We start from the raw sequence: 23,558 nt of genomic DNA on the forward strand, positions 1-23,558 counted from the left end.
AGTTTAAGATTTATCTAATATATATAATTATCAAGGCTTATATACACACAAATTATGCTTTGCTTAGTGACTTAGATTTTGGGATTAAATCTACAAGTTCGATTTCATTATGACAATTTACAACGTTTATTTTTTTCTGAATTTAACTTTTACATTAAATCTTTGAAACAATAACACTTTTTTGAGATTGTTTTGTTGATTGAGATTTCTTTTGAAATAAAATTAAAAAAAAAATTATTATTTCTCCAAATACAATATTTCAACTTTAATTTTAGAAATGTGATTTTTTTTATTAGAGTGAGTTTGTCGAACTCCAACGAATTTCTATAATTTTATAGAGTTTGTCGCATTCCTTTTCGAATCGTCTCGCGTACATAGGAATAAGTATATTTAACAAGAATTTTTTAATTATAAGCTAAAAAAATTAGTATTTTTCCAAAAAAAATACGACTTATTTTTATGTACTCTTGTGTACTCCTAGAAATTAAAGTTAAAAAATCTTATTTAAGAAATTAATTTTTTTATTTTATTTAAAAAAATCATTTGTTTATTGTTATATTTTCCTCCAAGAATACATTTTTCTGTTATGTTCTTTTCTATTTTTTTCAAATTGATTTGATGTATTTTTTTGCGTTTTGTTGGAAAATCCGTTTCTTTTTTATACTAATGACTTTTTGTGCTACATGTTATAATCTCTCTCTTCAACAAAATGAAATCTATCTGTATTGAAATAAATGTTCAAAGAAAAATTCAGCATATTTACTTTTGAAAAAGAAATAAATAAACAAAAGGTTACTTCTTTGTGTTCCATAATATTTACATTTAACATGAATATTATTAAAAAACTAGATCACTAATACATTGTAATTGTAACGTAATTTCATATTTATCCTTATTAAAATTCTATTTTTCTTATTTCAATGAGATATAATTTATAGAGTTTGACTAAAACAGCAATAGATATGAAATGCATAGACTAAAAAAGTAAAAGCCAGCAACATAGAAAAATCAATTAAGAGTAACAAATATTATATTTTATTTGATAGTCACGGAATATAGTAGAATATCCCCCAAAAAAGAAAAACAAATAAGGGTTTTATAATAGCATGCAAAAATGAAAAGTGGGTGGGCCCACTAATAGCACTTGGCATTCACCCAAACCCCAAAATCTTCTAAACCCTCTTCTCCTCTTTCTTCTTCAACTTCTATAAATAAACCCCTTCTTCTTCTCTATTCCCTCCCCTTTCTCCTCTTCAATTCTCTCTGTCTCTCTGTCTCTTTCGTTATATCAACGTTTTCTCCTTTTCTTTCTTCAACCGCAAAAGCCAGGGTTTTCTCGCAACACCTGATTAATTTTCATTCCATCACAATTTATCTCAGTAAGTCACGTTATTCTTCTCTTTTGTTTTCTCATTATTATGCGTATTAGAATGTTAATCAATAAATTTTGTAATGCGATTAATTGTTCTAATTCCAGCTAAATTACTATTTGTTTTCACTTCATTGCGTGTCATTAGCTAAGATTCCATTCTATTTTATTTTATTTTTCCAATAATTTGTCGGTGGAATCATATTCATATCTCGAATTTGGTTTCTTCCTCTTCATCGGTGTTGATTTATTTATTTATTTATTTATTTGTTGTTGTTGGTTTTGATTCCCTCTCAGTCACGTCTCTCATTGTTATTATTGATTTCATTCTACACCTTCACATGCTTTCTCTATTATTGTTTTCATTTTATTTTATTTTTTAATTTCATTCATAATAACCATGGTTTTTTGGATTTATGGAAAAAAGAAACACGAAAAAAAATTATATATATATATATAAAAGGTCGTTGCAAGAAACGAGAAAAGCAGTTGGAATTAGTTTTTTTTCTTTTCCCTATTTACCGAAACAACTAACCACTCTGACCTTTAACCTCACGCGCTGGCTTCTCGGTAGTCAGCGGGTGATTCACTTTGATTTTGACCACGCCACTGCGGGCTTCTCCTTGGGCTTTTATTAGGTTGGTGGGCTCTTCTGAACTATATATCTAACATATCACAAAATAATGGTGGGTTCTATTATAGTTAAAATGCTTCTTAAATTATATATTTAAAATGACAAAAATTAAATTTTAAATATTTTATAGACAAAAATTTATATCCAGTTAGATGAAAATTTAATAAAATTAACTAAATTATTTAATTATTTTTAGCTATTAATTTTAGGTAAAATTCAATGCACCTGAGTTTTTATCTATTTTATATCATTATAAGAATTCTCATAACTTAAAAAATAATGCTATAAAATTTATTCATTGATTAATTATAATATAAAAATATAAATGATTGAAAATATTTTAAAAATATACCATGAATTAAATCAATAATTAAAAGTACTAAATAAAATATTTGATGAAAAGTTGCATATAGCTAAGTTTTTATCCATGTCGAAAAGAATTATATATGAGTTGTATGTTAGAGGTTAGGAGGATGAAGTAGGAAGGGGCAAAGAGATTAGGTGAAAGGACATGTACCTACATAACGGTTAAAGTTAAGTCATAGTTGGATAGATTGCAAAATGAATAGGACATGTTCTGTTTCTGTTTCTTCTTTAAGTGGATCGCCACCAGTTCTATGCTGACACATACCCTCTTTTACATGCACCTTTCTCTTTCGTGTCTCTTTCTCATAGTCTCCTCTATTCTTCACATACTCAAATACCCTTTTGCTTCTTTTTAAGCTTTTTCTATTTTTTTAATAAATTATAATATCAAATTTATTTTCTGTTTATAGATGCGTCTGTCTCTCTATGTGCAAGCTGCTGTCGGTTTCAAGAGTGTTAAATTAAATATTAATGCTATTAAAAATTTTAATATGGTTTATGAGTTCATGCCCTATAAAAACCGAGGGCTGGATTTTGTTGCTTTTGTTTAATAGCCAATACGGCAGAGTGCAAGAACTCTATTTATATATCTATCTATGTTTTCTTAAAATTATATTTTAGAAAGCACCTGAATCAACGGCAAAAGTTTTTATGCCAATCTCTTATTGCAACTGGGACAAGTCATTGACCGTATAAATTAATATATGATTACTTGTTAGCATGTATTTATATGCTGCATGCATGCAACTTTTATTCTATACCTACTCACTCACCCCAAGTTTATAGTAAAAATATATAATATAGTTATTTTTTTATTTTTTTAATTATGAAGAAATATATATATAGGTGTAGACCCTCCATGACAAGATCTCACGTATATATCTAAAGTGTGTCTCTGACCAAAGACATGCATTGGCCCTCTCAAGTTCCAATCAATTGTTTATTCACCTGTCCCTATTTTACTTTTGTTTCACGCCATTAGGGAATCTCTGCTGCAATTTTTTTTCTTCCATTATAGTCAAATTAAATCTCTTCTCTAGTATTTTAAGCCCATACTCTTTTCTTTCCGTTAGTCCATTTTTTAAACTAATTAATTGACTTCCAATTTCTAGGCAATCAAAGTTTGTCATATTTTGTTAAAAATTAGTATACATTTGACATATTTGACATGTAGTTTAAAAATATTTATAATATTTAAAATTCACATAAAGATAAATAATTATTCAAAGCATGTTTTTATTTATTCATGCAATGTATTAAAAGATAAATATTAGACGATCAATATTTTTGTTTTATTGTTTATTTTTCTATTAAAAGTATTAATACTTGTTACTTGATATTTGTCATACTAATTAATTCTGTGCTAGTACTAGGACCCTTATTATGAAACAAATTATAAGGTTGATTATTAGAGGAGAAGTACATACTCTTCAACTTTAACAAATCTCATAAGTAGTTTTCATTGGATTTGACCAATTTGTCGTTACTAGTATGTCTTGATTTCTTGATACAACATTCACGTATATACGTGTGAACCTTACAACTCTCAACTTTTTACCTTATCATGCATCAACCGACACGTGAAGAATCTCTTTTGTCTTTCTAAGATTAAATTAAATTAACTAGCATCCATTACATTACTTTACTCGTTAGTCCTATTTTTCGTTTATAAAACTTTCGGCTTCATGAATAAAAAGTCAAAAGTCCTTTTTCACTTGGCGTAACTTCAACCGCCTTTTTCTTTTCTTCATTTTTTCCCTTCTTTTTCTTTTTAAGTGGTAAAAAGTATAAGTGAGTTTTTCGTTACATAGGATACACGTGTACTCTTGTTGCGTGGCATTTGTCTTATTCTTCATTCTTTTACTTTAATTTTTAGTCTTTTTTTACTCTTGTAATGATATTCTCTTCTTTTTATTATTTTTTTTATTTATTCATTTTCCTCTTTATATAAAGGTTATTCACGAACTTGAGTTCACCTACCTTGCTCAACATAGTTTGTCCTGTTTTTGTCAATTGTCAACCAGCATGTTTTGTTTCTTCTTGTATCTATGGGTACAAGTCATGCTTCATATGATAAAAAGTAATAAAAAAATGTTTTATCTTTTTGTGCATTATATACTATAAAAAGTCAAATATTTTTCTAGACACAATAATATATGTTTTTTTTATATAGTAATTATTGTACATAAAAAATTAAATGTCTAGTAACGTGACATATCAATGAAAATATGTAGCTAGTACACACACTTTAGATATAGCCTAGCTATATATACTTAATTTAATTATTAGTATTATTACTATTACTTTTGTATGTCTAGTGAGTAGTGACCCTTTTGTCTCGGTTATGAGTAAGGCTAAATATTTGTTTATTGAATGGCAGGTAGAACATATATATTATTTTCAGTGGAAATCCTTTTACACTCGTTTGATCTGGGTTGATCTATAAGGAACATACAATTTTTTGTGGCTTTAATTTCACTATTATTATGTATGTATGTCAGTATCTGCACTCCAATAAGTAGGTCAGCACATATTTGCTGTAGTTTCACATGGCACAGCTAGCATTATTCCTCATAAATCATAATAATGCTCTTTATTTATTTATTTATTTAATCTCTATTATTTTAGTGAAAGCTATTTAGCTATCTACTAGTATATGCATCTTTCTAGCCATGCATGACCAGTTTATGGCTCTGTATTATTTATTATCAAGTTACATCATGATGTTAATTAACCATTTCAATTACCATGCATAGAATTTAGTAGTTTGTACTTGTATAGTAAGAGTAATAGTAATTCAGTACAAGTAGTAGAAGTAGTATACTTATGGTAAGAAAAATAATTGAATAGAAGAACAAAAAAGGTATAATTATTGTTGAAACTATTGATCTCATAATGAAATCCACTAGCAAATATATATAGCATATCCAACTCATAATGTTTTGTCATGTTAATATAATTCATTATAGGTTGGCCATATCCAAAGATTTGATATAGTTGGTAGTTAGTTAGATTATTTAATTATATAGAGAGAATATTGTGATTAGTGATTAGAGATTTATCTTCAATAAAAAGGATATTTTAGAAATTAGTTGGAGGAAAAAAATAAAATGGATTCAGTTGGAAGGTAGTCGTTGGGATTAAAGAGGTAGTTAAGTGGAGCCAAAAAAAACGAAAAAGAAAGTTAAAAAAAAAAGCCTAACCAACATATAGGTTAGTAAGGGTTAGATATAGGCTTTGGTTGAAGAACTTTAACTATGTTTTTTAAGCTTGTGTCACTTTCATCTGAGTCAGAATCGACTAATTTCCATTCTTTTGCGACAGTGGTCTTACAAACTTTGCCATTGTGTTCAGACAAAGTTGTCAAAATCTAAGATGTTTCAATAATGTACTTATTACTATTACCTTTTGTTTTTCTTCTTGTTTCTTTTGTTTTTCTTTTTAAACCGGCAAAAATCTTCATGTGGAAAATGACCTTCATTTGGGTTTGCATACTTTATTCCTTAATTGCTTGGCCCACCGGAAAATAACATTATTTGTTAGGTTATGGTTTTGAAAGCGAAAACACAGCATTTTCCTATATTATAATTGTTGTTCGAAATTGATGGGTGCAACTTATTTTCATATTAACTATATGATTTTAATTGATAATTATTTCCTTGTAAGTATACTATTATGTATTATCATATTAAGTCTTTTATGCTAAAATAGTGAAAACTTTTTATTTTTGTTATCCATGATATTTTTTTAATCCGAATTTAAATTTTTGACACTTAATTAAGTAAATAAGTGAGTTAATGTTGATGAAAGTTATTTTTATATCAAACATTTTAACTATTTTTTTTGGATACAGTGCCAACGAAATAAAGTCCTCTTTCTTTTCAAGGCAATCTTTAAGAGCATGCTAAATGGATTGGGGGTATCTACATGGTGGACTACTACTTTAGTATGTAAAGAATTGCGTAATATTTGACTAAAATTTTTATTTTATTCCGATAAACAATATTATGAAACTCTAATTTACTTTGGTGGTTTAATCATATATGTCTCGTAAAACAAACAAAATATAAATTTTGTATTCTATGTTAGTGACTGATTTTGGTGGTTAATTTTAGTATACACGTCGCTTAGAAAATATCCCTCATCCATAAGGTTACATTTGAAACTGTCTAACACTAAACTTTTTAATTGAGGTGACAAGAAATAAAACAAATAAATAACAATCATGAGACTTATATTATATCACAAATACTAGTTACTTGGGTAGCTTAAACATCATATTTTAAGTTCAATTCTTAAAAACATTTATTAAGTATGATTAAGATTACACTTAATAATAATAATAATAATANAGTGGGAATAAGTGCAAAAGAGAGAAGTTTTTTGGTAACTTTTTATTCCTATTCACTAGAGAGAGTCTTTTAGATTTTTTTTTTCATTTTTTTTTGTCTAAAAACTCCTTTACATTTTATCTACTTTATTTCACTCTCAGTGGGACTCAATTGTAATTAGATTTGAAGTCCATGATCAATTATAGGCCCAAAAATCGACTTCTTCCATATTATTATTATTTGAACAAAAACATTGAGCAAGTAGAGTACATAGAGTCATTAGTCAAATAAATATAATTTAGTAAAATAAGTAGAGTACATAGAGTACATATTATTATTATTATTATTATTATTATTATTATTATTATTATTATTATTATTATTATTATTTCTTCCAGTTGATTAAACAATTGGTAAATTTTCAGTTAATATTGCCGAATTAAATAATTATTATTGATTTCTTTTATTCAGGAAATTAGTAGTGTCTGAAGGAGTAGAAAGGAATTGCACTTCCCAATTCCAATTGAACATGAACTATATGTTTATTCTCATTGCCACTTTCAAGGTAATACACTTATTTTCTAGTTTCTATTACTTATATAATTCCACACAAAGATACAACAAAAATAAAGGTAAAAATTTATTCTTGAGGTGAAGTTATTAGTTGATAACTATTAAATGATTTGATATATTTTATTAAATTATTATTTAATAATTTTTAATTATTAATTTTATATAAAAATAATTATATGTAAATATTTATCTAAAATAAAATTAATGAATGTATTTCTATAATGCACGAAAAATATTTATTTATTTATATTTATATTTAAAATATATTTTTAAAATAAATTATTCATACATGTATTTAACTTATATAAAACAACCTCATATATTTTTTTTGTTATTTATATTAATACCAAACAATTTATAAAATAAAAAAGTACAAAGTACTTAGATTTAATAAAAAAATTTGTAGCACGCAATAAACAAATATTAAAGTGAATTTTATATATATTTATTAAATATTGTCAAAATAATAAAATAATAAATATTAATTTAAGTAGTAAAAAAAATCAACTTAATTATTTAAAGTTATGATATAGAACGTTGAATTATTGACAAATCTCATTAATTAATCAGTAATTGTTAATAAAGTTTATAATTATTAAAAAGATACGACATAAATATTATAATTATTGACATATTTCATTATATATAATTAATTATTAAAAATTAATAAATCTAATCATTAATACAAAATACATGCAAGTACACCAGTACTAGAAGGGCCTATGCCACAATGTTTGGAGGCAAAATAAATTTATTGTAGAATAATATAATGATAATAATTTTATATTAATTATATTTCTAATCTAGTTATATATTGTGATTAGTTCTTCTATTAAATAGATCCAGTAATGCTACGTGTATATTAAAATCAGTCACTAAAGTTAGTTATTAAATATATATTAGAATATAAATACACATTAAAAAAATTAAATTATATATAAATACATTAGTAATTAATTTTAGTGTACAAATAATATTTTTAAAATAGATCTATGAAAAAATTCATTCTGAAATTTGCACAAAAATTTGTCACACATTGAATTCTTAATCTCACGATTTCTTTTCAATCCTTCAATTGTAATTAATTTTTTCATTCTTGTTAAAAAATATTAATTATATCGATTTTGATTTAACAGATTATAAAGACGAAGATAACGAAATTACAAGAGGCAATGGGAGTTCCAACATCACACAGCACTAAAAGGATAACACAACCTATTTTCAAAGTAAAAGAAGAGGCATCATTAACAGATTCTAACGAACGCACTCTAATTCGTCGAAGGATTCTCATGGATTCCAATAATAATGACACGTGTTCCTTCTCCTTACCCTACGATTCATGGATGGTAAGTGCCAACTTATTAAACAAACTATATCTATTAACAAATATATAATGAATCAAATTTATTAATAGAAGTTTGCATGATTAATGATTAGGTAAAGCACCCTTCAGCATTGCACTCATTTGATAGATTGATGAACTCAGCAATGGGGAAGAGGATCATCGTTTTCCTAGACTATGATGGCACCTTATCACCAATTGTCAATGACCCTGATCGAGCTTTCATGTCTGATGAGGTAATTAATTACTTAATTACTTGACTAATTAATCAAGAATTTAATTTTAATGCACTGTCAGTAATTTTATATGTGCATTCAATTATATAATGATACGTGAATGATCATCTAAAAAAACGGATGTAATTGCACCATTGTATAAAACGTTTTACACTATCCGTACATCAAAATTAACTCATTAATTAATTACAAAAACCTTATAATATTAATTGTGTATGACAGATGCGTGCTGCAGTCCGTGAAGTTGCTACTTATTTTCCAACAGCAATAATCAGTGGAAGAAGCAGAGAAAAGGTTATAAATAAAATTTTAATTTTAGTATATATCATTTTCTAATTTCTTTTCTTTTTTTTTACTATTTAGTTAAATAATTATTATATTTATTTAGGTAAAAGATTTTGTGAAGTTAAATAATTTATATTATGCTGGGAGCCATGGAATGGACATAATGGCACCATTAATGGCAATTGGATCTTCTAATGCTAAGCATTGTGACATGAACCTTAACACAAAAGTGAGTAACACTTTCAGATTCTTGAACCCTTTTTGCAATTTAGTTTTCAAAGATACCAATAATAATAATAATAATAATAATATTAATGTATATTATTTTAATTTTAGGGCAATGGAGTGCCCTTTCAACCCGCCAAGAAGTTTTTGCCGGCAATTCAGCAGGTCAGCAAATAAAATAAAATAGTTTATTGTAATAAAAAAAACTCCTAATATTATAATTGAATCATATATAGTATTGGTCAAAGTCAAAGATTTTCAACACTTGATTAATTAGTGTATGATTGTTATTATTGAAACAGATAGTTAGAAGATTAGAGAATGAAGTAAAGGATATAAAAGGTGCAAGGGTAGAGGACAATGGATTCTGTCTCTCTGTACATTTTCGACAAGTTCAAGAACAGGTAACCATTAATTAATTGCTATAATTATTTTTTCCTAATTATTGGTTAACAATAACAAGCAACTAATTAAGCTATGTTTAATTATTCAGGATTATGGTGTTTTGGAGAAGAAAGTGAAATGTGTGCTTGAAGAGAATCCACAATTTCGGTTAACTGAGGGTAAAAAGGTCTTGGAAATAAGACCATCCATAGAATGGAACAAAGGCAATGCTGTTGAGTATTTTCTTGACACTTTAGGCTTAAATTCTTCTACCAATATCCTTCCTCTCTATATTGGAGATGATCGAACTGATGAAGATGCATTTAAGGTAATTACCAACTTATCAATCTCACATTTTATTACTTTAATTTCTAGTATATTTTTATCTCAATACAAGATCTAAATATATTGACTAAAAAATATTATATACTAACATATAATAGTGGCATAAATCAAACTATACATGTTTTGCATGTTTACAACACTTATTAATGAATAATAAATACAGCACAAGTCGGTTAAATACTCTATGAGTATGTAATAATTTGTGAAATTTTTTTGTTTTCTTAGAGCAAATAAATGGTGTTTGATTAACAAATATTATTATTTTGAATCAGCTTTTGGTCAACAATAATTTATACATTTACAGGGGTTTGCATGAAAAAAACACATAATTTGCGTACATGAGTCAACACAGTCTACATTCATATTTACTAGAGTTTGCATACATGAATCAATAAAATTTATTTGTTGACGATAATTTAGTATTGAGAAAGTTTAGGGGCAGCACTTTTATTTGTTTTGCTAGTCAATTACTGATCAAAATTACTAAAACCAGCTGGTTCTCAAGACTTTTTGATGATAAGATATATATGGTAACAAGAGGCTTGTTATGCAGGTAATAAAGAGAAGAGGTCAAGGGTATCCAATTCTAGTGTCTTCAATTCCAAGAGAAACAAATGCTTTCTACTCTTTGCGTGACCCATCAGAAGTACTAATCTTCTTGACAAAGCTTGCAAAATGGATGAAAAGCTCTTCTATCCCAAAACCATGCCCTTAAGTTTTCATTAAAGGGCACAAAAATTAAAATAGGTTCATCATCATCATCACAAAGTGAAGAAGATTTTTGGCACTCCACATATATAGTTATTTCCCACAATGGATTTTGGTGAATGTGGGATATAACTATCATAATTATTTAATTCCCTTTTCAGTATAGTACTTGGGTTTGTACAATATAAGCCTTGTATATTTCCCATGTTGTAAATAGGTTTCATGAAAGATCAACATGCTCATCTAAAATATATATAGTCTCAAAATAACAATTTTATAAATGTTGTATATAAAATTATTATAATATCCTCCCAAAAAAAAAAGATAAATTGTATATAGCATTTTTTTTACCAAAATAATAATTAAAAAAAAAACACTCTGGCTCTGAACAGCGAGAGGAAATCAGCATCATCTTCATTGAGAGGTAGAGTCTTTCATATTAACCCTGTTGAATGCAATAAATAGTCATATTAGGATCACATAAAATAATTTTGATAAGGTGGCATGAAAAATATCATAAACCTACAAATAACAATAAGCATTGAAGTTCCTACAGTTAAATTAGTTTTTTATTTTTTATTTTAAAATCGATTCCACACTTTACTATCTTATGAAACATAAATTTCATCTATGTCTCGAGCAATAGTAGTTAAGTAAGAAATATTCAAAATAATATAATGCACACAAATTAGGCAGAGAATCAATGTATGACAAAGTTTACCAAACTAAACTTATCAATCGAAATCAAAGAAAATAACAAGCAACTTAAGATTAATTTAGTTAGCTAGCTTAATTTGAGTTCACAATCATTGTCAATATAGTCAATTACCACGTCAAATAGCAGCTGATTATCAATGAAAAGATTCCAAATTAATTGAACATTACCCGCTAATATTGGGGGATGATGGCTGATTAGAAGAAGAATGTGCAAAATCCTTTTCAGAATTTGTACCTGAGAATTGCCCAACAAAACCAAATTTTCAATTTACTCTTAAATCACATAAAAGTTATTATGTGATGTAAATGTGATAAATAAAAGTACTAATTAATCAACCATGACACGTGTATATTAAAATCAACCACCAAAATCAGTCACTAGCGTATAAAATATATGTTGGAATATAAATACACATTGAAAATAAATTAAACTATACATGTATTTATATATAAATACATTGTTGACTGATTTTAGTGGTTGATTTTGACGTACAAATAATATTTTTGCTAATTAATTAAGAGACTCACCAGCAGTTGAAGAACTGGATGCTTCTTTATGGTTTCCAATATTCGTGTAACGCTTAATCTCCACTGGCTTCCATACAAGGTTCCCATAATTATAGTCAGCACCACCACTATTTGTCCTTTCATATTCGTAATTGAACCTACCTTCCCTAGGACGGTCATAATTACGCTTTCTTGCATGAAATTTAACCCTTTGCTGCATGCAAATTTTAATGCAATCATTAACATCATAATCAGAAGGAATTAGTCTTTGATAAAGAAGAGAGCTGAACTAAAATTTCTCCTTCTTTATCATTAATATTCGAGAATCAGAGGACAATTCAATCACCATTTATGACTTTTCTTTTACTTATCAAAGAATAGATCGCTTTACTTGTATGAGCAACAAAATCTTACCACCTACATTTTCTCCTCAAATCAAATGTAGGAACAATATATAGAACCAAATTCATCAAGCCACATCAGAAGATCACAAAATAGATAGTAGCACATTAATAAGGTAGCTAAAAACAAAAAGAGCAATATTATTGTTGATCATATTATTAATAACTAACCTTGTAACTCTCTGGATCTGGAATAAATGTCCCAGTCCCAAGTTTATGATGTCTTGGATGCTCACCAAAACCAACTGGAACACTCTCACAATTGGGTCCAGAATTTTGCATCAGAGGAAGCAAGGGATGACTCTGACTCATGTCCCCAGAAGAAGGTAGCATCATATTTGGCACAATACTAGCACAACTAAGAGGAGGACATTTTCCCAATAATAGTTGTGATTGAAGCGGTGGTATTATAGGTGAACCAGAACAACAAAATGGACCCTGCAATTTTCCATCTAAACTTAGTCTTGCATTTTGCATGTTCTTCCAATGGCTTGCAAAATCACCCTCCAAAACATCAGCTAATAATGTACTTTCCATGTTCAAAGCCATAGGACCAGGTAATACGCCTTGGTTATCACTCTTTTCTTGTTGAGCTTGGAGATTATTATTATTATTGTTGTTACCTAGCTTCAAATTATTGATTTGTTGTTCAAGAAGATACAGAGGTAGTGCATCAGGGTTAGAGCAAGGCATGTTAACACCGGAAAGTTCATTGTTGATGATAACATTTGAAGCACTATCTCCTGATTCATTCATTGAAGAAGAATGATGATGATGATGATGACGATGAGAACCTTGATCAGTAACAATGGCTGCATTATTATTCTTATTATTTGTGTGATCCTTTCTAGTATCAGAGGACTTGGAACTATTGGCAATGCTGCCAGTGGTGCTACTCTTTGGGCTCCATGATGATGGTGCAGCATCAAAGGAGGTTCCAATTTCATTGACATGTTTTGATGAAGAATTATTATTCTCATGAAATGATGGTATCCAGTAACCTTTGCCACTTCTGTTCCATGTGTTCTTGAAGAAGGAATCAAATTCTGCTATCACATTCTCTTCTGCAGATTCCAACAATCTGATTATCCTCTCTTCTCCATTAGCAATTGCACTCTTTATCCTAACATAGCTACCTGATAAGACAAAAAAAAAAAAGCACAATCACTGCAATTAATTAAGCTACTATTTAATCAGATATTTGTATTTGGTAAAAATTTACATACAGTTATCTTCATGTGAAGTTGATAGTTAAAAATCATTAGATGATTATTTAGTCAAACTTATTAAATCATTTAACAATTCTCAAATATCAACTTCAGATAAACACAGACAGTTGCATGTGAGTTTTCACGCAAAGAAAGGATGCATAATGCATGTAAAATAAAAATACCCCTGCTAATGCTTCGGCCCAAGTTGTTGTTGGGACGCAAGGGATCAACAATATTGATGCATTTGAAAAAAAAAGGTTGCTCTTTAACATTGTTATTGTTTTCATTGATTCTTGGCACGCTGTAACAGCTTATAGAACTTCTCAGAAACGTTTCACTCAGCAGCAACACTTCCCTATCCCCTCTTGGAGCTTCCGCTATCTCATTTCAAACAATTAACTTATTAGTCAAATCATATATACCATCTTAACACAAGAAATTAATTAAATTAAAATGTACCTCTCATCGTATTCGGAATACACTCTTTATGCACTGGTCCCCACAAGCTAATGCAATAGTTATCCCAATCAAATTTGTTAAAGAACTCCAGAAATCGGAAAAGTACCTGACATAATTGCACCAATTGAAAAAATAATATCAAAATTTTTTCTATTATGTTAAATTGATAGTTAAAAACCGTGAGATGATTTTAGATATTTGATTAAATGGTCATCTAACGGTTCTTTAACTATCAATTTCACGTGCGAGTTTGTACTTAAACAAAAATGATGTTTAATTTGTTGTTGTAAAGTTGTAACCTCTAGTGGGCCAGAAAATGGCTTATTGTAAACATGAAATATGTATATGACTAAAGTTTCGAGTGCATAGGTTGACATTAATCTATAATATGCTCCCAAGATTTGGCTCTCATAGTAACACCAAGCTTTTATCAATATCACACTCCTTTTGAACAAGTGATTATGTCCTATCAGGTTGTCAACCTGGAACATCATAGAATAAACAAGTAATAGTATTGTTAGAACAACACACAATTAGTTAAACTTTTGTATTTTGTCTCCTTATTTCTTTTTTTTTATATATATCTAATACTATTATTAGATAGACAAATTTTATTTGCATTTTAATTACTGCTTTTGTGTGCATATTTTAATTTTCAAACAAATCTATGTCCTGTAGTATTTTATTATATTTTGCCAAACATATAACCTTTTAGAAAATATAAAATGAGAGAGTTAATTTTTGCAACCAATTTTAGTCAATTTTTTAAATTTTAAATTCTAAATTCTAAATCTTATTAAAAAAAAGATTAGAGTTAAGATAATAATTTTATAATAAAAAATAGAGTAAAATTGACTAGCTAGTTAAAAAGTAGTTTTCTGTACTTATTCTTTTTAAAATTCTTATATATGTCATATGCATTTTTGTAAAATCTTATTGAATTGATATTACAAATATTCCATGGACTAAACTATAGTACTAATTACTATAGCATCTTGAGGAGTAAATATATAACAAATAAAGGGAAAATATGAAATTGAGAATTAAAGGTTGGTGAAAAATGAATATTCACCTCGTCGAGAAAACAAAGCGTACATAAGCCACTAAGCTGATTAAAAGATATGTCCACTACAAAATTTTCTATTATGAACTTTACTATCTTGACCTGCAATAATAACAATAATTCATGCATGTATTAATGCAAATAAACATAATATTGAATAATAGATAGAAACGTAACACATTACGGCTAAATTTTTTGTATACGGATAATTTTAGTATAAAATACGAAAATATTTCATCATTCTAATATTTTATATTGTTATAGTTTAATATTAATGGTAATTAATTATAGTAAGAACAACCTAAATTTTTTTAGTTTTTTTGGATTGTGTGGGAATTGGCAAAGAAATGAATGAACATTGAAAAAGGCTGCTACATACTACATACTACTATAGGAAGTATGGTTTGTGTTATGTGGAAAAGTGCAGTATTGTCAATAAAGGATGGAAAATAAGTAGGACTGGGATTCTAGGTGTTAGAAAGGGTAAAAGAGAGCAAGTAGTGGAAAAAAAAGTTTGTGTGTATTCAGGTTTTAAGCTTTTCCAGCTCCGGAAAGGTTCCGAGCGACGGTATCAGTCCGATCAGCGAATTGTTGTTCAGATCAATGTGGAAAAGATTGTAACACAAGGAAAGCTCATCTGGTATTGGTCCAGAGTGAGTTTCTTGATAACTCTAACAATGTCATTTCAATAATTTTCCTCAATGTCCTTGGAATTTCAACAGGAAATCTATTGTTACCTAATCTGAGCCTATCAAAAGGAGGAGAATTTCCCAATTGAAAGGGAATCACACCATCAAATTCAGTATGAGTTACATCAAAGGAAAGAAATGAACTTGAGCTACACAATGGAGCCAAACTACCATTAAGCTTGTTCCTTGAAAGGTTCACTCTTGTCAAGTTTGCTACATTTACAAGCTAGTGAGGAAGATTACCTTTAAGAGAATTGCTGTATAGCATGAGCTGATTCAATCCTGTCAGGAACCCTAATTTTGCGGGAATTGAACCTGATAGCTAATTATTTGCCAGATCAGTCGTCATCTTTTGACAGTTACCAAGTGTGGCAGGAATTTTCCCCTCAAGGTTATTATTCCTAAGTTGAAACCAATTCAACTCTTTAAGCCTTCCAATAGTGATTGGAATCCCACCACTGAATTGGTTTCCAAAAAGATCAATCAATTGCAACCCTAAACAGTTACCAATCTCCAAAGGTATCTGTCCAGATAATTGATTATCAAAAAGGGACAAACTTTGCAACTTGCCAAGCTTCCCAATCTCTCTAGGAAAAGAACCATTCAGCTTGTTTCTGTACAAATAAATTTCCTCTAAATTTGTAAGGTTCCCAATAATGAAGGGAGAGATTTATTAGCCAAATCAAGAACCTTCAATGATACACACTGAGCTAACTCAATTGGAATCACACCATGAAGCCCAAGACACCAACTTTGATGCATTATTGGAACACATAGTACTAGGAATAGTACTACCATGAAATTGGTTCCAAGAGAGACTCAAGTTCTGTAACGCTCTCAAGTTTCCAAACTCACTTGGAACCTCTCCAGTGAGATTGTTTGTTGACAAGTATTGAAGAAACAATGACTTCACGTCCAAAAGAACCTTGGGAGTAGTTTCAGTTACGTTGTTGGCTCCATTAGAAAGGCCCAGGAAGAAGAATAGTAGTAGTATCATCAGTGAAAGGTTCATATTAATTATGTTCATGATAATTGTGATGGTGTTCGGTATTTGGTTTGTGAGAAGAAGAATGAAGTTGATAGTAATATTTGATAATGATAAAGGTAAGGTGAAGTTAACGTTGGGAGGTTGGAAAGCGGTGCCATCGGTTTCTTTTTTTTATTTGTTTATTAATTTAATGTTGATAAAAATTAATTATAAAAAGAGTAAATAAAGAATATATAAAATTTTTTAATTTTCTTTTTTCTTATCATTAATATTAAATTAATAAAAAATAATCTTAAGTAGCACAATACAAAAAAAAATGTTGAAGCATTACATTTGCACCATTATATTATATTATATATATATATATACCTCAGCCAGTATATACTGAACATGTTGAATTCGAAATTGAGCATCGGGTATCTTCTCCTGAGCATATAAAAGATCACGAACCTCATTTATCAAAGTTTCGCAATTGTTATTAGTGAATGCTGCTAGGTCAATATCTCCATCAGGTAGATAAGTCTTCAATGGTACAGACCCTACTTCAAATACCTATATCTCAACACAAAACACAAATCCTAACTAGAGCCATATATCACATTTAATTAACAATTCCATTATTTGTGCCCAAACAAACAAAATTCTAAAATGGTCTTAGACGAAGTATAATGAAAATTCACGTCATGTACTGATTTTATTCTTGAGATTCCAATTACATTATTATCATTTCTGAAAAAAAAAAACATCTTCATGTCACATTGGACATTGGTAAAACTGTGTAATTTATTTTTGAAGCCCAATAAAAATAAATTTGATATATGCAAAAACCGTTTTAGTTATCAATATATATCGAAATACTTTTGTATTTATTTTTATATCAATATATATTAAAATAATTTCGTATTTATTTTTACTAGGCGCCAAAAACTAATGATGTCATTTCACCAGTTTTTTTAACGTGGTATTAAAATATTAGTTTATCACTCTGTTTATCGAATCACTATCAAAAAGGAATTAAGATGTCCAAAAATTAATTTTCAAATGATAATAGTATAATTAGAATCTAAAAAATCGCTTTAAAAATTTAGTCAAAAATCAATTATGGAATCAATTATAGCTGATTTTTTGTGTCACTTAGATTTTTGTAGTAGTAAACCTGACAGGAGGCAGAGCAGTGAGTGGTGATGAGACGTTGCAAGTAAGAAATGATGTCGTATCGGCGTTGTTGTGTATCTAAGTTTGGTTGAAGATATAGAAGCAACTCAGCTGCTCTGTGTTCAACAAGTAACCATCTCTGGTACTCAAACAACTTCGGGGTGAACCCTACCCTCACACCATTTGGACTAAAATACCCCGCATTCCTTTTCATCGTCAACCTCTTTCAACTGTATAGAAAACAAGAGTAGAGAAAGAAGAGAATTAGAACCTGAAATGTTAGAGAAGAATTTGGGTTATTGTGAATGAAGCTAACCAAACATGCATGCTAGATGCTACACTGTATTGATTAGGGAGAAATCTAGGAAAAAACATATAATGTAGAGAGAGAAAAAGAGATGTATATATTTTCTTTTTCTTTCATTTATTGTTTATTCATATTTAGGCCATTTTGGCTTCAATAATAATTAATTACAATAATGTTAAGAAGATAAAAATATCTAACTTACCTTATTTAGTAGAGTGTAATAAATTATTAAATACGGACACTTCGTTGAGTTGTCGTGTTTGCGTGTCGGATATATTTCGGTTTTTTTTTACACGATTGGACACACCTAAATATTCTTAGCGTGTCCAGTTTTATTATTAATATATTTTTTTTATCAAAGATGTGGAGACTCCAACCCGCAACCTCTTAGATGAGTATGGAGAGACTATGTCATTTGAATTATAACTCATTGGTATTATTAATATATATTCTTGAAATAAATTTAAATATAATATATATTATTATTTATTAAAATAAAAAATATTTTAAATACTTTATATAAATAAAATAAGACATTAAAAATAATTAAAAAAATTAATTTATAAAATATTTTATATTTTATATGTATACATGTCCCGTATCTTATAAAATTTTAAAATTTGCGTATCGGCGTGTTCTGTGTCGTGTCGTGTCCCGTGTCTGTATCAGTGTCCGTCCATCATAAGTAATAAATAAAATTGTAATAATTTTTTATCAATCTTTGCTAATATTTTTTGTTATTAAATATTCTCGAATTAATTAATAAAGAATGTTAGAAGGTCGTTAAAATTCTGTTAAGGAGACAAAAAAGATTAGAACTTAGTTTATTTAATATTTATTAATTATTTAATAAATATTAAATAAAATAAATTTTAACTATTTTTTACTAATTTTTTTGTTATTAATATTTTTATTCAGAATTTATTATTTTTTGTTATTAGTTAGTCATCAATATTTAAAAATATAAAATAAAATATTTTATTAAATTATTAAACTAAAATAATTAAATTAAAAAAGTTAAATTAATAACTAAATAATAATTAAAAATAATAAATTTTAATGCTTAGCATTTTTCTTAATTAATTGGATAAATCAATGCGACATTTCTTGCCTTTATTTATGAACCAAATAATACTTCCTTGTATAGTCCCCAAACATATCTTTGCAGGCTTCCATTTTGGTTTCTCTAATAAAATTGCCATACAAAGCAAAAAAAAAAACACTTTTTTTTATTCTTTCATTTATTTAACTTTTTTGTTATTCACTTGAAGCATTTTTTTTCGGTGTCTCACTTGAAGCATTTTAGTATCATATTTTTGTGTGTGTCTATTTTAGTATCATATGAAATGAGAAAATTCTCCTTTATTTATTGAGTTTTATAATGCTTATTACAATCAATAAGTATAAAAAATTATTAATTTTTAACTAGTCAACATTAGTTAATTTTTATTTTAAAGTTATTTGTTTAATTTTTACTTTTTGGAGAGTTTAAGATATATATTTTATTATAACAAAAATGCTATATTACACTAAATTTATATTTAAATATATGTGTTGTTTAACTAATTTTAATATATATTATTTATTTTAACATGTATTTTATATGAATAATTGATTTATTAGTAACTATTGTTTTATATGACATAATATAATTATTTGAAAAAATTATTTATTTAACTGAAAAAATAGCGTCTAATTAAATTAGTTTTTTTATTAAAAACAATCAGTCAATATATAATTTTGAGAAGAGAAAATCTATGGAATTAACAATTAACTAATAAAAAAAATTATACTATTAAATATAATTTTATATCATTAAAAATATTAATAATAATTAATTGATAACTACAAATTATAAAATTTGTTGAGTTCTAATACTCTTCAACAAGAGAAGTCTAAATATCCGAAACATAAACAATGTGTCTGTTTTTCAAATATCAATACCTAAGTGTATATATGATGCACAAAAATCATGTTAATCTTTAGTTGAATTTTAATCAAATTTAACATAAATATATTACAATTAACCTAGATAAAGATTAAAAATTTAAATTTTTTAAATTTTAAATTTTATTTTAAAAAATAAAATGTGATTTTTTATTATTAAATAAATTTTTTTATATTTTTTTAATTTTATTTATGAAATAAATAATAAAAAATTATATTTTATTTTTTAAAATAAAATTTAAAATTTAGAGAATTCAAATTTAAATATTAACATTATTTTATCGTCACTCGTAGCATAAAGGCTTTTTCATTTTAGCTAGCCTTAATTTCGTTTTGACTTTTGATACATCTTTTCAATGAAAATTATATATTAATGTATGTATTATACGATGAGTAAGGGGAGCTGTTGTTAATTACACGAACTAGAGACGTGTCCAAACAGCACTCTCATATTCTCATTCATATTCATTTTATCAATAAAAATTGAACAAATATCTATTTTAAGTTTTCATTTATTATTAATTAAGTGATTTAATTTATGAAATATTTTTTAACAAGTGTCCCATTCTTAATAATAAGTTAGGAATAATGAAGAGATGGTAGTGAGATAAATTATTTTCTAAATATTAAATATTATTTAATTTAAAATGATACACACAGTTAATGAATAGAGAGAAAATACCGATTTAGTTTTTAATAAAGAGAGAGATCGAAGAAATAAATTTAATTATGTATAGACTAAATACTACTACTCTCCATTAGGATATTAAAAGTAAAAAAGTCAATTTATTATGAGTTAATTTAAATTTAATTTATTAACCGTTTGATAGGTCAAGCTTAGAATTTTGAGTTAAAATTATTGATGAGTGTAAATTTAAATTTGTTTATTAAATGAGTCAAACTTAAATTTAGATAAATTTAATTAATTAACTTGTAAATTAGTTTGATTGTATATTATTTATTATAATTATTATATATGAATTATAATTTATTTATATAAAATTATAGATTATGTTTATATTATTTAAATTAATTCATAAATTTTTTGTGAATGGAGTTTAAGTTTTATAATTAGGCTTAATTATTAATTAATAAGTTGAACCGCCAGTAGAATTTAAACTTAGTTTGACCTAGTTTATTTTGACTCATTTTCAATGAATTTTTGATATATTCGATAATTCTCGATATTCATGACTTGAAAGAATTTTTAATATACATTTTACTCTCACATTTTAATATAAAATTTATTAAACATATATTTCAAATGTAACCTCCATATATTGTTAAAGACGGTAAATAACAAATTATTTATCTAATATAATGCAAAAATATTTGGTAAAAAAAGAAAAATTAGCAAAAACAGATAGATCATAATTTTGAATTAACTTATATTTGTTTGACTAATAATTTTATAGAGAATTATATGGTACAGATCTAAATCTGTACAGATTTAAAGATTTAACGATGTGGTAAAATCTAAACCACACATCTTAAAGCTACACTTTTCACTCAAAACCGTAACTCTTCACAAAGAAAAGCGTCACCTAATGGAAAAAAATAAATTAGAAGATTTAAGAGAAGAAATAATTAAGTTATCAAAATTAATGATTTTAACTAATGTTAATTGTAGTGACACCGAATTCTTAAAATTAATACAAAATTATTTTTTTCAAAATCTTTATTTTACTATAAGTTTTATTGAAGGACTTCAAAAACCTGAAAAAACTTATTTTTCACACGGAATTTCTAAAAAATGTTACCATGGAAATGATTCCCCACATCTTTATCATACCTTCAACCCACAATTAAATTCTATAGTAGATATGCTTGAAGAAATATTAGTATCCATAAAATTTCAAAGAAATAAGGAAAAAGAGAAGAAAAATTTTAAAATATAATCAACATAACAGACTTAAAAGTAAAACCACCATTGAAATTATGAATATTGAAGAAAAATTAGAAGTTACAATGCTTTTTAAACAATTAAAAATGGCTCAAGAAAATAATATTATGGAACATGGTTTTCAAATAGAGAAAGAATTAGTAAATTCTGAAAACATAGAAAATGAAGAACACATTCTAGATTATTCAAGTGACGAAGAACCAGCAATTCCAATACAAGTAAAAAATGAAGTTAGAACATCTAAGGATAATCAATCTCAATTTAAATGGGAAACAGGGTTTGATAATTATGCCTTTAAAAAAGGTTTTATAAATAAAGATTTAAAATATACAAAAATACCATCAAAATACATCCCTAAAATCCAGGAAATGGAAGGAGATAGAATGCTCAATTTAGACTGTAAAAAGAATGAAAAAGAAATTTTCGAAAACTGGTTGAATTCCTTCTTATTAGAAGCCTTTACTAATCCAAAACTTAGTGAATTGTCTGGAAGAGACATTTGGAATTACATAGGGTTTCATACTAAAGGAACTATAAGGGATTATATGACATCAATAGAAAACCAAATAATAGAAGAATTAGAAACAAAAACATCAGCTTATGATAAGATATTATATATAATAATGATTCTATATAAAGAATTTTTTGGAAAAAATATTATAGATCATAGACAAGAAGTCTATAATAAAGAATATCAAGAAGCAAAAAATCATTTAGCTAATATCCAGATATATGATTTATGTAATGTGGAGTCTTACATATGTGAATATAGAATACATTATTACAAATTAAAAGAAGAAGATAAAAATCATTATCTTAGTATGTATATAACAAAACTTCCATATCCTGCTAATAAATTTATAATGGGAAGATTTATAAGAGAAATAAATAGAAAAACAATTGAAAATAATTTTGGTGGAGCAACCTCTGCAATAAGAGAGGAAATAAAAGAACATTGTATGCAAGAAGCAACTCAACACTATGCAAATGAATGCCCGAAAAAGAAGGATAAAAAGGATCTTACTAAACAAATAGAAATTGCTAAGTCTTGTTTCATGAAACCATTAGAGGAATCTGATGATAACTTAGACTATATTTTTGAATATGTCTCAGAAATAGACTCAGAGATTGAGTAATAATGCCACATTTATTTAAATTGGAGAAAAAAGAGATATTTTAGAAAGGAAAATAACAATAAAAATAAAAGACAAAGAAATAACTATTGCCCAAATAAAAAAGAAAATTGTAAATGTTGGTATTGCCAAGAAGAAGGACACTATGCAAATGAATGCCCGAAAAAGAAGGATAAAAAGGATCTTACTAAACAAATAGAAATTGCTAAGTCTTGTTTCATGGAACCATTAGAAGAATCTGATGACAACCTAGACTATATTTTTGAATATGTCTCGGAAA

At 27.0% G+C, this 23,558-nt stretch overlaps 3 protein-coding genes across 4 annotated transcripts; 1 reads left to right on the plus strand and 2 right to left on the minus strand.

The window, feature by feature from the left end:
- The first annotated feature begins 1,266 nt into the window (after positions 1-1,266).
- Positions 1,267-11,181, plus strand: LOC107460571 (probable trehalose-phosphate phosphatase C). Of its 2 annotated transcripts, XM_052253186.1 has the most exons (11): positions 1,267-1,379; positions 6,223-6,315; positions 7,172-7,265; positions 8,410-8,619; positions 8,711-8,851; positions 9,074-9,145; positions 9,240-9,365; positions 9,473-9,526; positions 9,664-9,765; positions 9,855-10,073; positions 10,644-11,181. In XM_052253186.1, exons 3-11 carry the CDS (start codon positions 7,230-7,232, stop codon positions 10,803-10,805), a joined length of 1,122 nt encoding a protein of 373 aa, XP_052109146.1. In that variant the 5' UTR covers positions 1,267-1,379; positions 6,223-6,315; positions 7,172-7,229; the 3' UTR covers positions 10,806-11,181. The 2 variants fall into 2 exon arrangements, with proteins under 2 accessions (XP_052109146.1, XP_015934426.1); XM_016078940.3 differs by lacking the exon at positions 6,223-6,315.
- On the minus strand, positions 11,179-12,736 carry LOC107460535 (uncharacterized). Its single transcript, XM_052253187.1, has 4 exons — positions 12,595-12,736; positions 12,044-12,236; positions 11,684-11,750; positions 11,179-11,243 (listed from the first exon to the last, which is right to left on the minus strand). The coding sequence occupies exons 1-4, from the start codon at positions 12,733-12,735 to the stop codon at positions 11,213-11,215; spliced, it is 432 nt and encodes a 143-aa protein (XP_052109147.1). The 5' UTR covers position 12,736; the 3' UTR covers positions 11,179-11,212.
- Positions 12,737-12,816: 80 nt separating this feature from the next.
- Positions 12,817-18,202, minus strand: LOC127741200 (uncharacterized; the record flags this gene model as incomplete). Its single annotated transcript, XM_052253223.1, has 7 exons — positions 17,990-18,202; positions 17,203-17,385; positions 15,166-15,258; positions 14,393-14,575; positions 14,094-14,199; positions 13,817-14,011; positions 12,817-13,559 (listed from the first exon to the last, which is right to left on the minus strand). Coding segments are annotated over exons 1-7 (1,716 nt in total), but the record flags the coding sequence as incomplete, so codon positions are not given.
- Between the last annotated feature and the right edge of the window lie 5,356 nt (positions 18,203-23,558).

This window comes from Arachis duranensis, chromosome 8, assembly GCF_000817695.3.
Source record: "Arachis duranensis cultivar V14167 chromosome 8, aradu.V14167.gnm2.J7QH, whole genome shotgun sequence".
NCBI classification, from domain to species: domain Eukaryota; kingdom Viridiplantae; phylum Streptophyta; class Magnoliopsida; order Fabales; family Fabaceae; genus Arachis; species Arachis duranensis.

Bases quoted from the DNA above. Each gene is read 5' to 3' on its own strand.
- LOC107460571 (XM_052253186.1), top strand. From the start codon at position 7,230: ATGAACTATATGTTTATTCTCATTGCCACTTTCAAG. The intron at 8,852-9,073 runs GTAATTAATTAC...TGTGTATGACAG, and splicing joins GAGCTTTCATGTCTGATGAG to ATGCGTGCTGCAGTCCGTGA. The intron at 9,146-9,239 runs GTTATAAATAAA...ATATTTATTTAG, and splicing joins GTGGAAGAAGCAGAGAAAAG to GTAAAAGATTTTGTGAAGTT.
- LOC107460535 (XM_052253187.1), bottom strand. From the start codon at position 12,735: ATGAGTCAGAGTCATCCCTTGCTTCCTCTGATGCAAAATTCTGGACCC. The intron at 12,237-12,594 runs GTTAGTTATTAA...ATTTGCATGCAG, and splicing joins CAGATCCAGAGAGTTACAAG to CAAAGGGTTAAATTTCATGC. The intron at 11,751-12,043 runs GTGAGTCTCTTA...GGCAATTCTCAG, and splicing joins ATCCAGTTCTTCAACTGCTG to GTACAAATTCTGAAAAGGAT.